The sequence below is a fragment of the Musca autumnalis genome, unplaced genomic scaffold (assembly GCF_047663935.1).
Source record: "Musca autumnalis isolate F117 unplaced genomic scaffold, ASM4766393v1 scaffold_2, whole genome shotgun sequence".
Classification (NCBI taxonomy): domain Eukaryota; kingdom Metazoa; phylum Arthropoda; class Insecta; order Diptera; family Muscidae; genus Musca; species Musca autumnalis.
In genome coordinates, this window is record NW_027411755.1 from 253,600,813 (window position 1) to 253,617,097 (window position 16,285).

At 39.0% G+C, this 16,285-nt stretch overlaps 2 protein-coding genes across 2 annotated transcripts in view; one reads left to right on the top strand and one right to left on the bottom strand.

Annotated features, from left to right (window-relative positions):
* The window catches only part of Pino (protein pinocchio), a 254,434-nt gene extending 254,093 nt beyond the window's left edge, over positions 1 to 341 (bottom strand). Inside the window, exon 1 of the mRNA XM_073971485.1 lies at positions 107 to 341. The gene's annotated coding sequence lies outside the window, so the exon portion shown is untranslated. The remainder of the gene's footprint in view (positions 1 to 106) is intronic.
* A 9,824-nt stretch (positions 342 to 10,165) lies between these two features.
* TBC1D23 (TBC1 domain family member 23) lies at positions 10,166 to 15,631 on the top strand. Its single transcript, XM_073971370.1, has 3 exons — positions 10,166 to 10,460; positions 10,796 to 11,681; positions 13,238 to 15,631. The coding sequence occupies exons 1-3, from the start codon at positions 10,444 to 10,446 to the stop codon at positions 14,483 to 14,485; spliced, it is 2,151 nt and encodes a 716-aa protein (XP_073827471.1). The 5' UTR covers positions 10,166 to 10,443; the 3' UTR covers positions 14,486 to 15,631.
* Positions 15,632 to 16,285: the final 654 nt, after the last annotated feature.

Sequence of the window (16,285 nt, forward strand, 5' to 3'; positions counted from 1 at the left end):
GAGAAGAAAAAGAGGGGAAAACGTAAACACACATGTTACAACCAAACAAGTCCTCAACGTTAAAATACAAGCAAAGACCTTTTAACCTTAAACTTTAACCTATTACCTGTTGTTGTGACCTTTCTAATAGGAACCCTGGCTATATTTAAACCGTTCAACTTTAAAGGTCAACTTAAAAATGCAAAATGGGGCCACTGTCTAACAAAATAACCTTAAACTCCAAACGATTTCAAAAAAGAGCACTGCACCGAAATAACAAATTTCCACTATTCGACACAAAAGCACTTCACACAATTGCCCAACCAATGCCATTAAGGACCTACAAATGAATTGCTGTGATAATGTCATCGAAAGCGAGGCCATTCATGCTAAAAAGCCATAAAATGCAGTAGAAGAAGGATAATGCAATGGAAAAAATTTGTAGCGCAGGCGCTCTGGCGCATGCATTCTCAAACCACTGAACGGATGGGGTTTCTTGGCAGTTGGTTTTAAAAGAAAATCAATAGTTTCGACTAGGAGAGATGTGAGGGAGGGGGAAGGAGGCTTCCACATGCCAGCCAACACACACATGCACTCCACACAATTGTTGCTCCATTGCTCATGATTTTCGTTAAATGTTGGTCAGGGCTAAGTCGTCGTATTTACCGGGTGCTTGAAATGCAGCAGCTACGTTGAAGCTATGCCAAATGCAAATGACTACTGCTGCTATAATGTTGTTGCTTTTGTTGTTATTGTGCATTTGGATGTGGGTCAATATTCAGCATTTGCACTAAAAACAAACGTTCTTGGGGGCTTCTCATAGTCATGAACACCGTAGGTACACTGATGTGAAAAAATTATTATGAAACCCAAATAGTTTCATTGGGTGTGTGATTTGAAAATTTAGCCGTAGACATTTTTCCATAGAAAAGTAACAATTTTTTTCGCAGAGAATTCCGGGAATGTGGCTAATTTGCCGCCTATTGTGGAGTATATGGCCTTATTGGCCGTTTACGTTAAAGTAGATGGCCTTATCGGCCGTCTACTGTAGAGTAGATTGCCTTATCGGCCGTCTACTGTAGAGTAGATTGCCTTATCGGCCGTCTACTGTAGATTAGATGGAATTATGGCCTTATAGGCCGTCTACTGTAGAGTAGATTGCCTTATCGGCCGTCTACTGTAGAGTAGATGGCCTTATTGGGCGTCTACTGTAGAATAGATGGCCTTATTGGCCGTCTATTGTAGAACAGATGACCTTATTGGCCGTCTACTGTAGGCTAGATGGCCTTATTGACCGTCTACTGTAGAGTATATGGCCTTATCGGGCGTCTACTGTAGAGTAGATGACTTCATTGGCCGTCTACTGTAGAGTAGACTGTAGAGTAGATGGCCTTATTGGCCGTCTACTTTAGAGTAGATGGCCTTATTGGCCGTCTACGGTAGAGTAGATGGTCTTATTGCCGGTCTATTGTAGAGTAGATGGCCATATTGGCCGTCTACTGAAGAGTAGATGGCCTTATTGGCCGTCTATTGTGGAGTATATGGCCTTATTGGCCGTCTATTGTGGAGTATATGGCCTTATTGGCCGTCTACTGTAGAGTATATGGCCTTATTGGCCGTCTACTGTAGAGTAGATTGCCTTATCGGCTGTCTACTGTAGAGTAGATGGCCTTATTGGTCGTTTACGGTAAAGTAGATGGCCTTATCGGCCGTCTACTGTAGAGTAGATTGCCTTATCGGCCGTCTACTGTAGAGTAGATGGCCTTATTGGGCGTCTACTGTAGAATAGATGGCCTTATTGGGCGTCTACTGTAGAGCAGATGGCTTCATTGGCCGTCTACTGTAGAGCAGATGGCTTCATTGGCCGTCTACGGTACAGTAGATTTCATTATTGGCAGTTTTCTATAGAGTAGATTACCTTCTTGTCCTTCTACTGTAGAGCAGATTACCTTATTGGCCGTCTACTGTATAGTAAGTGACCTTATTGGCCGTCTATTGTAGAACAGATGACCTTATTGGCCGTCTACTGTAGAGTAGATGGCCTTATTGGCCGTCTACTGTAGAGTAGATGGTCTTATTGCCGGTCTATTGTAGAGTAGATGGCCTTATTGGCCGTCTACTGTAGAGTAGATGGCCTAATTGGCCGTCTACTGTAGAGTAGACTGCCTTATTGGCCGTCTTCTGTGCAGTAAATGGCCTTATTGGACGTCTAATAATAGCCCTATTACGATCTATTGGAAAATATAACCGCAAAACGTGGATGATTTGTCTACAGAAAGAGAAAAATTTACACCACAGAAATGGTAACTAATTGGTATGCTAATTCATACAGAAAACTTAGGAAATGTCATTTTATACACAAAGAAAATGCATCCACAAAACACATCCTTTCGTCTTTAGTAGTTCTACATATCTTCTGCTCGTCTTTCGTAGTTCTACATATCTTCTGCTCCTAATTTTCAAAGCATTCCAGCTTCCTGCTTTTGTTACAAAAATAATTTCTATGGAATTAACAATTAAAAGGAAAGCGTAGGATGTGATTTCATGCTCAGCATACCAATGAGAAGGATGGTATCGCACATCCGTTTTGTTTGTTTGTTTTGGAATAGCAATTAAAAAGGAAGCGTAGGATGTCTTGTTATGTCGTGCATATAAACCAGGCAAAGGCGTGAATGAGTCACAAGAGCATCAGCGTTTTTGTTCCTTCCTCTTTGAGAAGAATCCTGCGCTAGGAGGCACAAATCATATGGGTATGGGGAGGATGCTAATACGGGGTCAAGGATATTTAAGCTAATACTTCTTTGTTCGGCTTCTCAGAACAATAACTTTACCTGTAAATTAAATCAAAAATTTATTCAGAACTTTTTACGTTGTTGGTGTTAACAAACCGGAAATCGCCCCGCGTTGAAAAGTCAATGTTTTGTTTTAAACAAAAACAATATTTTTATTTTTTCACAAACACACTCGCAAAACACGCACACACGAAAGAAAGTTTCGCAAAATAATCAGAGAACGAAGCCGATGTCTAGTCGCGGCTGGCGGCGGCTGCCATGAAAAACATCCGGCGGCGGCTAAAAGTCGACTTAAGCCGAGGAAGATTTTCGACGTCGGCTTAGCCGATATATTCGCAACGGCTACGAAAAATCGGCTTTTGCATGTATAAATAATTGCTTTTTAATAGTTGCGGGGTGTAACCGGCTCCTCTTTGCATTTACACAGTTTCCGGCAAATGAAAAGGATTGTTCGGATGATGATGATGTGGCTGAAATCCCAAAGCACACATTTGCCACTAATGCAACATTTTTCACTTGAGCTCACGATTGTAAATAAAACGGGTTTAAGATGGGATTGCCAGCTCACTTAGGCCGCCATCACACCATCTGCCTTTTCACATGTATGACATCAGCTGTTCTGTATATTAGTATACCCAAAGTGACAACATACATGTGAACATACATGATGGCGGCCTTAAAATTAGTCTTATGCCAGACTATGAAAAAATTCAATGAAAACGTTTTGCCATTTTCTTCCAAATTTTCATTGACGTCTACACACATATATGAAATCATATGAAAATTTTGATATTTTCATTGCTTTGCATTGGTTTGAGAGTTACGAATGTAAACACAAAGAATAATTTCAGATTACAGAACCTTGTGTACGTAACATTTAGAGGGTTGCCATATATCGTCAATAAAACACACAAAACAGTGTATCATCATCTTAATAATATCAATACAAATGTTATTATTTTTTAATATATATATTCTTCAATGGTTTTAAAAAAATTAGTGGTTGTTTGAAGATAAATGTTTTTATCAAAATTTGAACTTTATTGTTTTTATGCTAACAACATACCAAAATAACGACTAAGCCGATGTAGTCGGCTCTTAATAACAGCCGTTGAAAGCCGCTTACATCGGCGGCGGCTCAGATCTGGCCCAAAACTTCGGCGGCGGCTGCCAGCCGGCTTCGAGCCGATCGGCTTCGCTCTCTGAAAATAATAAAACAGGATGAATGCTCAAATCTTAATAAAATGTTTTTGGATTACAAATTTGCACAATTTCTTTGCAATTTAGGTTTGCCTCTTTTACGATTGCTACCGAATTTCTATTCTATTTGTTTGGAATGTTTGAAGAATCAAAAACAAAACAATTTACAACCACAACACGAACAAACAAATGGTTTCACCCGAAAAACAACAAGTCGTCTTCTTCTTGTTTTCGGTTACATGGTATGCAATGGGAAATGTTAATCCATACTAACAGTGATGGTAATTTGTAAATTGAAGAAAAATTGTACCATTACATACCATTGCAGTAATTCCTAGGGGTTATTTAAACTTGATAATGTGTTTAACGAAATATTAGATAATTCGGTGCATAGATGAACAATTTTAAAGTCGTAAATGAGAAACCTCTTTAGTATTTTATCTTTTTCAATAGTAGTAGTGCACAAATGGACAACTTATATCAATAGGATCCACTTGAAGTTGTTTTCTAAATAGCTTTCTGGGGATCTTAATATTTGTCACTGCAAAGTACTCTTCGTTAAGAACTGTGCTGGTAAATATGACCCAGATGATTGCGAAAAATTGGTTTCGAGTTTTAAATAGTCTGCCCGCAGATACATCCCAGCAAAAAGTTTGCATCCGCGGATGCAGTTAAATCACTAGAACAATTGCCGCTGGAGTACATCTTTTCCTATGAATTCACCTATGAATTTTACAAGAGAGCGCGCAGCTAGGATGCACTCCATTTGGCTTCCACGGCACACAGCTAGGATGCACTCCATTTTCGATCCAAATAACAGCCTTTGATGTAGTGTTTTGGATTGAATTTAAATGCAGTCTAACGATGCTATAAAATGCAAGCCATTGCAAATATCCCAAAATAAATAAAATACATTGCTTATTCGTGTAAAACAAGAATATTAACTTTATTACATTTACACATATTAATTTTATTACTCTTCTTCTTTCTTCTTTATTTGCATATTCGATCTCCGAATATAAGCGACCAATACAATTATATATAATTATCTGTTACAAATTTTAAGGTATGTTCATATATTTTCCATGATCTCCATAAAAGCGTCTCTATTTCTGGCTTCACTCAGTAGGGTTGAGATATTTCCAATGCCGGTCCATTTAAGAATATTGTCAATCCATGATATTTCTTTCCGTCCTCTCGATGGCTTCCCTTCTATTGTTCCAGTGATTATGGTTTGGAGCAGTTTGTATTTTGCGTTCCTCATTAAATGTCAAAGATATGACGTTTTTCTTCTTTTTATTGTTCCAATGAGTTCCCGTTGACGGTTAACCCTCGAGAGAACCACTGAATTTGGTGCTAAATGTGTCCATGGAATGTTTAGGATACGACGGTAGATCCACATTTCAAAGGCTTCCAATTTCTTTATTTCAGCGGTTTTTAGTGTCCATACTTCTGAGCCGTACAGCAGAACCGACCAGACATAAGTTTTAATAAATCGTATTTTTGTTTCCATGTTTATGTCATGACTACATAAAATATTTTTGTATTTGAAAAATGCATCTCTTGCCATTTCTATTCTGCATCGTATTTCTTTCGAGTTGTCCCAGTTTTCATTTATTTTGACGCCAAGATATTTAAAGTTCTGTACTTTATCGATGTGTGTATTATTTATATGTAGTTCTGTTGTGCTTTGGTTTCTAGACCTGGTTATCACCATATATTTAGTTTTTGATATATTAATCATTAACCCATACTTTTCGCTATAGGAATTTAGCCGAGTCAGAAGAAATTGTAGTTTGATACACTACTCGCAATTAAAGTGGTATCATCTGCATATCGCATATTGTTGACGAATTTTCCACCAATATATACGCCTTTTCGAGCGTTGGACATTGATTCTTCAAAAATTCTTTCGGAATAGATATTGAATAATAATGGCGACAATATGCAACCCTGTCTAACTCCTTTCGATATTGCAATGCATTCTGTCAGTTCTCCATTAATGTCGACTTGTGCTGTTTGGTTCCAATATAATTGCTTGATGCATTGTAATTCTTTTCCTTGGATGCCAATAGATGTGAGGATTTCCACCATTTTGTCATGTTGTACGGTGTCGAAGGCTTTTTCGTAATCCACAAAACATAGGTAAACATCTTTATGTACATTTCTGTATTAACACTTGTATAGAGAGTAGGGCTTCTCTTGTACCCATGCCTTCTTTAAATCCAAATTGAGATAGTCCCATGGCTTTTTCACATTTTTTTATAAATTCTGGAGTGAATGATTCTTAGAAAAATTTTGAGAGCGTGGCTCATTAAACTTATAAGTCTGTAGTCGCTACATTGTCTTGCGTGGCTTTTCTTTGGAATTGTGATGAAAGTTGATTTTAGCCAGTCTTGAGGGTATCGGTCTGAGTCATATATGTAATTAAATAGCACTACCAAAAGCTGTAGGTTTTCGTCATCTATTAATTTTAACAATTCGGAGGGAATTTCGTCTGATCCGCAGCCTTTTTTTATTACGTAGTAATTTTATTACAGATTCCACCTCAGACTTAGTGATTGGGTTCCCAGTGAGCGATTGTTGGTTAGCTGGAACGTTGACCGATCGGTTATTGTCATTAAATATCTGTCTTATGTATTCTCTCCACACTATTTTCTTTTCATTTGTATCAAAGACAGCTTTGTTGTTAACGTATAGTACTTTCGGTATTGACTTAAATCGTACTCCAGCGGCTTCCTTAAGTCTTTTGTGTAAATTGAAGTCATCGTGAAGCTGTTGGAGACGTTCAATTTCCTGACATTGTCTATTTAAGTGCTCAATTTTTGCAATGCGTATTGCCGATTGTATTTCTCTATGAAGCTCAAAATATAATTCATAATTTGTGTGTTTGTACTTTCGACGTTCTTCCATTAATTTGAGTATGTCGTTCGTCATCCATTCTTTATTTTTAGGTTTTTTGTAGTTTCCTAGATTGTTGCTGGCAATAAATTTTAATGAGTGCTTGATAGAATACCAAATGCTCTCTACATCATCTCTGTTAATATTGTGTAGTTCACGATTTATATGTTGCTTCACAATTGTGTGTGTATCGTGGTTATCCAGTTTCTCGACAGCAAATTTTTTTCGCCCAATTTTTTCTTTGATAGGGATATTTTGCGGCATATTTTCGTCATTAAGAGATTATTATCGGATTGTACATCAGCTCCTGGATATGTCGATGTTTTCTTTATGCAAGAGAAAAACCGTTTATTTATAATCTATTTGATTCCTCACGATGTTATCTTTCCGATCTTGTGGAGATTTCCAAGTATATAGTCTTCTTTTTGGAAGACAGAAAAATGTGTTCGTTATTTTCATTTTTTATTCTTGGCATAGTTGAATGAGTCTATCTCCTCTTTCATTTCGATTTCCAAGTCCATATTTCCCTGTTACACCTGATACCGGTTCTTCTCCAACTTTTGCGTTGAAGTCGCCTTGTATAATGTTTATTTCGTGGGATTTCGTCGTTTTCAATAAATATATGATCTCATCATAGAATGCTTCAATTTCCTCATCGCTTTTATCTGCAGCTGGCGCGTATACTTGTATTATATTTATATTCATTGGTTTTGCTTCTATTTTAAGGAGCATTGTTCTATCTGATTTTGGTATAAATCCTTTTACAGAACTTGCAATATTGTTTTTTACTATAATTCCAACTCCATTCCTGTGATTGTTATTCTGATTGCCAGAGTGGTATATCTTCATATTGTTGGATGTGAAATCACCATTATCAGGCCACCATGTTTCGCTTACACCCAATATGCCTATGTTATAATGGTTCATTTCGTTTATTGTATTAGCCAGTTTTCCCGGTTCGTAGAGACTTCTTACATTCCAGGTACCGATATTAAGATTTCTTTTTGTTTTACCTCCGGGGATTCTTAGCACCCTTGTGTTGCCGGAGACTAAGGCCCGTGTATTTTCTTCATTATTCATAATTGTATGGTTGTCGAGGTAGAGATACTTCAGCGGTTTCCCCTTGCCATCTGGAGGGTTTATAGTTTTCCTTCTTCATCTTCAGCCGCTCCAATGGAGTACAGACGCCGCCAATCTTTTGGTCAGACGCTGCCTTTTCCTTTTTTTTTTTGGTTTGCCCCGCATATTTTATTTTTGCGGTGCCCGCCATATCTGATGGGCATTCCCCTATCCACCACCTGGGGAGGCGTCCGATGGGAGAAATCATACAAATTGTATAATCTATTTGATCGTAACTGAGTTTACTTCCTCTGCTCTACATTTTCTGACACCGCAATTGATTTTGCTCCATCATCCAAATGGTTTTCCATTTTTCCTCCTACTCCAGCTCAGATTGACAAAATAACTCCAACTCCACTTCAAAAATAATTTGCGTCTCGTGAATTAATACAATGTTCGTATCTTTAGTTTGTATTTCTTTATTTTTTTTAAACAAATTCTTATAATTTTAGACACTCTTTCTTGTGTTCAGAATAAAAGACTGCGACTATAGGGATAAAAAAATTGGCTTGCTGGCTAGGGATCTTTAAGCGAGTGCTTCTAATCATATCACTCCACTAAATGCACAATTTCACGCAGAAAGTAGAATTATTGGAAAAAAATTGGGGGGCTGGTTCAATCTTGTGTTTTTGAAATAAAAGTAACACACGTTTATTAGGGTTTTAGTCTTTTCAAGTTTAACAAAGTCCCAATTTACATTAGGCGAGTTTACTTGCGGCAATTGTCAGTTTGTAGGTGAGAGAGGGGGCTGAGAGGCAAAGGGTTACCATATGCCTCACCTCTCTCTCCATCAAACTGACAATTGCCGCAAGTAAACTCGCCTAATGTAAATTGGGACATAATACCACACATATTAACAAATATTGTACCGCCTCTATAAGCGGTGTTTTAGTGTGCGGCACGTCGTTCGGACCTGGAGGAGGTTACATGTCAATGATATGAAGAAGTCTTTATGGGAAATGATGGTCGTATGGAATTTGACACTAACATTACATTCCGGGGGTTCAATTCTGTTTCTATGAAAATGTGAAATGAAAATTGTAATAAAGGAAAAATACTGTCAAATGAAAAAAATTATAAAGGAAATTTTTTTTATTTCAAAATTTCATAGAACAAGAATCCAGCCCACAGTCTATACAGTCGGACACTCAGCCCAAACTAGTTAGCCTATTTAGTTTGCTGTCAAATACATTATTGTGACATAAAATACAAAGGAAATCAAATCACAATAATGTTTGTTGTCAAAAGTTGTTAACAGAACTCTGAATGGCCGACTGTATAGACTGTGATCCAGCCTTAGTTCAGTCAGCTGGGAATTGCTGTTACCTTTTATTGTTCTACCATGACATATACCTACGAAAAATCATTATTGGGTACTTTACACGATATGTTATTTAACATATGTGCTGTCAATTTGCATATACATTTTTATATAAAAAGTGACATACCATATGTAAAAAACGTATCGTGTAAAATACCCATAAAGGTTGTGTATTTAATGATATATGGAAAGTCCTGTATCAACCAGACTTGCCCCATATTAGATTAGCCGTTAACGGCATTGCCCTGATAAGTCGAGTTCCATACTATAGTAATTTTATTAAAAACACTATCTGAAGAGTGTCTTTCAATTCAATTCAAAACACTACATCAAAAGCTATGATTTAAAATCGAAAACGGAGTGCATCCTAGCTGTGTACTACGGAAGCAAAATGGAGTGCATCCTAGCTGCGCGCTCTCTTGTAAAATTCATAAGTATGGAATTGATCTAAGTCCCGGTCCACACTAGTGTGATTTTATTGAAAAAATTACATGAAATTATGCGTCTCTAGATCGACCTCCATAGTAGAGTAAAATCACAAAAGTGCTGTAGTGGGGAATTCGATTTAAGAACACCTAATTTCATGAAATTTTTTAATGAAATTCACGCTAGTGTGGACCGGGACTAAGAACGGATAATTTCATGAAAAATTTTCAATGAAATCACTCTAGTGTGGACCGGGACATAGATGTCTCTATTGGCTCTACTTTAGCCTAGATGACCGTCCTTCAATATTTCTCTCTTTTTCACGTAACTTACATTACGTCTACCTTACGCTATACGTTTTCATTCCCAAATGATAAAAAGTACTTAACGGTCTTCTCATCTCTGACCGTTTACGTTTCACAGCATTGCCAGATGTAAAACAAAGCTACAAAAAACTTGACACTTTGACAAGCTTACGTCAAAGTATTATTTTTTTCTCTTCATAGAAAAAAACATCAAAATACACGATAGTCGACGTCTCACAATAAGATTTTTTGTTTGTTTCCTCATGAAATTTTAACGTCTATTTATTAATAATTAATACAAACAATAACAAGCTGTTCCAGTATCCGTGTAAACAAAGATTAGTTTTGTCTTGAGACGACCTAGAAATCTAATCTGAGAAAACATCAAAGAGAATCTAGAATGGATGACAATCTATGGTAAGAAAGACAGACGCAGGGTTTCGCAGTGGGAGATGTGTTGATGGTTGTGAATACAAAATTATTCAGCAACGACAAGAAAAGGGCAAAAACATTGAACATTTCCTTATCTTTCCTACTAACACACACCTGAACTATCTTATACGTGGTGTTGCAATGCAATTTGGCCGAAAGATAAAGAAATGACAATTTATTTCCTTGGCCTAGAAATTCCAATCAGACAGATTGCTGTTTGTGTGAGTCATTTCTGTTTGGAATTAATAAATAATGAGTTGGATATCTTTCGTACATTCACTTACATATGTATGCTTGTTTTTCTCCTCCTTTCCTTTTAGGCTCATTGAACTGGAATCTGCCTTGCTGGATGACTGCAATGTCAATGACATCTATGGTATTTGCCAAGGCAAATCCCTGCCAGAGGCTTTGCGCCCAGACGTCTGGCAAGTGTGTTTAGATGTGCGCCACAAAAGCGACCAAATGTCGCTGTTCAATGAGATCTACGACTTGCCCTTTCAAAATCAGCTAAGAGAGGATTGCCAAAAGATGCTGGAACGAATAGGCAACGATGACGAAGAAGTGTCGGTGCTCTCAGATTTGGAATCAATATTAACGTTCTATTGTAAAAATCGTAACCTACAGTATGAAACGGATAATGGTTGGATTGAGCTGCTACTACCGCTATTGGCATTGAAATTGAATCGTTCAGAAACCTATAATCTCTTTGAGGCCATACGTGATACTTACATACCCAAGGGATGTAAACCCAAAGGAAATGTATTCCATGTTTTCCGTCTGCTGATACTCTATCATGATCCGGAGTTGTGTACAATGTTGGATACCAAGAAAATCTCCCCCGATTTATATTCTCAACAATGGTTTCAATGTTTGTTTGCCTCATCGTGCAGCTTCTCGGTGATTCTATCAATGTGGGATTTATACTTTCAACATTCGGATCCATTTTTGGTATTCTTTTTGGGCCTGATTATTCTCATCAATGGTAGGGAACAAATTTTGGCGCTCAAAGATTCACCAAAAGAGCAAATTGTAGAGTTTCTATCAAATATGCCATGTGCTTTGGAACCAGATGATGTTGTGGATTTTTGTCTATTGGCTCAATATTATTCTATGAAGACCCCCAGCTCATTTAAAACAGATTTCCTTAAGGCATTGTATGGTAAACAAAATGAAAAAGGCACACCCGAGGAATGTTCAGTGTCGCAGGTGAGTGGCATATTGATCGTGTACTGGCCGTCTACTGAAGAGTAAGAGGCCCTTGGGCGTCTACTGTAGAGTAGATGGCCCTTTGGGGCGTCTACTGAAGAGTAAGAGGCCCTTGGGCGTCTACTGTAGAGTAGATGGCCCTTTGGGGCGTCTACTGTAGAGTAGATGGCCCTTTGGGGCGTCTACTGTAGAGTAGATGGCCCTTTGGGGCGTCTACTGTAGAGTAGATGGCCCTTTGGGGCGTCTACTGTAGAGTAGATGGCCCTTTGGGGCGTCTACTGTAGAGTAGATGGCCCTTTGGGGCGTCTACTGTAGAGTAGATGGCCCTTTGGGGCGTCTACTGTAGAGTAGATGGCCCTTTGGGGCGTCTACTGTAGAGTAGATGGCCCTTTGGGGCGTCTACTGTCGAGTAGATGGCCCTTTGGGGCGTCTACTGTCGAGTAGATGGTCCTTTGGGGCGTCTACTGCAGAGTAGATGGCCCTTTGGGGCGTCTGCTGCAGAGTAGATGGCCCTTTGGGGCGTCTACTGCCGAGTAGATGGCCCTTTGGGGCGTCTACTGTAGAGTAGATGGCCCTTTGGGGCGTCTACTGTAGAGTAGATGGCCCTTTGGGGCGTCTACTGTCGATTAGATGGCCTTTTGGGGCGTCTACTGTCGAGTAGATGGCCCTTTGGGGCGTCTACTGTCGAGTAGATGGCCCTTTGGGGCGTCTACTGTCGAGTAGATGGCCCTTTGGGGCGTCTACTGTCGAGTAGATGGCCCTTTGGGGCGTCTACTGTCGAGTAGATGGCCCTTTGGGGCGTCTACTGTCGAGTAGATGGCCCTTTGGGGCGTCTACTGTCGAGTAGATGGCCCTTTGGGGCGTCTACTGTCGAGTAGATGGCCCTTTGGGGCGTCTACTGTCGAGTAGATGGCCCTTTGGGGCGTCTACTGTCGAGTAGATGGCCCTTTGGGGCGTCTACTGTAGAGTAGATGGCCCTTTGGGGCGTCTACTGTAGAGTAGATGGCCCTTTGGAGCGTCTACTGTAGAGTAGATGGCCCTTTGGGGCGTCTACTGTAGAGTAGATGGCCTTTTGGGGCGTCTACTGTAGAGTAGATGGCCCTTTGGGGCGTCTACTGTAGAGTAGATGGCCCTTTGGGGCGTCTACTGTAGAGTAGATGGCCCTTTGGGGCGTCTACTGTAGAGTAGATGGCCCTTTGGGGCGTCTACTGTAGAGTAGATGGCCCTTTGGGGCGTCTACTGTAGAGTAGATGGCCCTTTGGGGCGTCTACTGTAAAGTAGATGGCCCTTTGGGGCGTCTACTGTAGAGTAGATGGCCCTTTGGGGCGTCTACTGTAGAGTAGATGGCCCTTTGGGGCGTCTACTGTAGAGTAGATGGCCCTTTGGGGCGTCTACTGTAGAGTAGATGGCCCTTTGGGGCGTCTACTGTAGAGTAGATGCCCTTAGTGGCCGTCCACTGTGGAATAGATGGCCTTTTTAGCCGTCTATTGTTTAGTAAATGGGCTCTTTTTCTTTCGAACCTCATTCTAATTACTTCTCTTTTCCCTCATTTACAGGCCCTTTGTCTTCCCGTCTCCGTTTATGAACTGGTGGAAAATTCCTCTATTGACCTCAATTCCACGGAAGCGGTGCGTTTCTTTTTGGTTGATTGTCGTCCGGCGGAACAATATAACGCCGGCCATTTGTCAACTGCCTTCCATTTAGATTGTAATTTAATGCTGCAAGAACCAGTGGCATTTGCTACGGCCGTACAAGGTCTACTTTCTGCTCAACGTCAATCCATAGAGGCCAATTCAAATGCAGGTGGTGAACATTTATGCTTCATGGGTAGCGGCCGAGTGGAAGAGGATCAGTATACGCATATGGTTGTGGCTTCATTTCTACAGAAAAATACGAAATATGTTTCATTGCTGAGTGGTGGCTATAACGCGATTCATGACTATTTTGGTGATCATATGGCCGATTGTTTGGAAGATCATGAACCGAAAAAATGTCTTGTGTGTACCCGTAACAGTTCGGGTTCACTCTTTGAGGGTGTACAAATGCGTCAGAAATCAGGAAACCAAGCGAAACGCGATTCGTCTGCGAAGCAGGGTGGTGGTTCAGATTTCTTCAATCGCTTTTCACAAGTTATGAAATTCAAAACAGCAGAGGTAAAGGGTAAACTATTGGATATAATTGTGAATCCAACAAATGGTGCAAATAATGCTGGATCCGTTGGGCCAGGAGATGCCAACAATCATGGCAACCAAATGCCGGTACAGCAGAGACATGTTTCGGCAGCCGAAAGAAATGGAAAACGTTATCGCAATGTGGCCCCAGTGTTTAGTATTGATGATGAACATGATGGTGATTTTGAGGGTGCCGGTCATGCTTTGGATGATGGCAAAGAATCAGCAGCAAATGCTGCAACAAAATTACCCGGTGACACCAAGGAAATTGTTACGCTGAACAATTACTTGAAATCACCCGATATTATGAATGCCTTCAAGTGTCAAGAGGTCCACATGAATGGTTATATGTACGAATCACATTTGATAATCACACCCACACATTTAATCGTCCTTAGAGAATTGCCTCGAGGCCAGGCACAAATTATTGTACGAAGACCATTGGCCAGCATTGTTAAGATTACAGCGAAAAAACGACATCGCGATTTGATCACCTTCAAATATGGATTTCCAGATGGTGATGGTTTGCTGATAACCGACATGGATCGTTTTCTAATACCCAATGCCAGTGAGGCCACAGCCATAGTGTCAAAACATATTGTCCAAACCTTGGATGATGCAGTGCAAAATTAGGAGACCCAAGAGATATTTTGCTTTTTTCGAGTGTAAAGAAGTTTTTAGCAGCACTGTAGTATGCTTAAATCTGATTAGTTTTTTATGTAAATGCCTATCCTCTTTAGTCCTTTATTAGGAGTAAACCCCAAAAACCTTATAAAATAAGAGTTTTTTTTTTTTAAAGAAACCAAAACATTTTAAGTGGTACTTAGAAAAAAAAGAAAGACTTTAAAGGCAACTGGATTCGTAGTAATTAAAATGATGAGAACTAGAGTCCATCCAATCTGTCGCCCCAGATTGTCAAGTCATACGCGGTTGTATAAAGCCAGCAGAGCTTTTATTAAAAATGTCACCCCACAACTAGAGACACCGTTGAGAATAAGTAGTAATTGCATAGATTAACATACATTTTATTATATATTTTTTTGTTTTATGTTTTTTTTTGTTATAAAAATCCAATGTTTATAGGTATGTAAGTTAACACATACAACAAGCGATTTTTAGCTCAGAGCGCTTCCAAATCCCCCTCGTAATATTATACACTTTCCCCTTAAAAATGTTTTATGTTATTCCAGTCCCCCAACCTCAAGTCCCCTATATTTTATAGCTAACTTATCCTTAACACATAAATATACCTAAACACACACATATGACTAACTATATATTTATATAGTAGAAGTTCAATATATATTTCCGTTTGTAAGATATATTTTTAATTAGGTTCCTCCTCCTCTATTCCCAAAAACCCCCTCTTTTCACATCACACTAACATCTCCATAATTGATGACGCAAGTATACAAATTTTTGGACGTCTTTTTTGGTTAGCCATTATTGTAATGAATATAATGGCTAAGTCCTGCCTGTCTGTCTACTTGCCTAAATAATTTTGGTAACAATTATAATTATCTTATTTAAATTGTATTAAAGCAAACCGATGATAATAAGGCTACAAAAGATAAGTAATTAAATAATTAAAAAATAATAAAACAAAAACCACCATATTGATAATGTATAATCTCTGTACTGTACACACACACTTACACACAACTTTCCACACACTGAAATTTGCTGTATTATTATGGACATGAATTTGTAGACCAAAAACAAAAAACTAAATCCAATGTAGAGAAAATATATTAAACTAAATAATTTAATAATAAAAAATAATTGATGTTTTTTTCTATAAATCAAATTGGCTTTAAAGTCCAAGTTTGGACTTGCCCAGTATGGACCTGCCGATTAGAAGTATTTTACATTTACAGCTACCTTTTCAAGCAATTTGCCCTTAATCTAGTATTACGGGTGCTCAGTGGGTTGAAAAAATCTTTGCAAAATTTTACTAATGTGGGTCCAAAATTTGGGAGCAGCGACATACAGCCATATCACCCGAATGGGGATATTTTTTACAACATGAACCACATTTTTCAAACCATTGGTTGTAATAGGGTTTTTTGGAATCTCTAAGTGAAGAAAACCCTGAAAAAAGTTCCAAAAATACACGTTTTTATAACATCAATGTGTCGTGATACATATACAAACATATGTATGTATGTACATTGAGTTGAGTTCCGGGGTTTCGTATACATCCCACCGAATATTAGCTCTACTCCAAATTTAGGCCCAACGTTAACCCGATTTTAGAAGGTCATAAGTGATGGGTCTTTGGGGACTTTAATGTTTACCAGAATTAGAGGTGAGGGCCATAGTTCGCCAGACATAATCATCGTGTCAGCCGATCTGACAAATGACGTCATCTGGTAAACCGTGGTTTCTCATGGGTTAATTTCCTTAAAATCGCCCCCTTCAGGGGGGTTCCCC

Bases quoted from the DNA above. Each gene is read 5' to 3' on its own strand.
- TBC1D23 (XM_073971370.1), top strand. The intron at 11,682-13,237 runs GTGAGTGGCATA...CCTCATTTACAG, and splicing joins AGGAATGTTCAGTGTCGCAG to GCCCTTTGTCTTCCCGTCTC.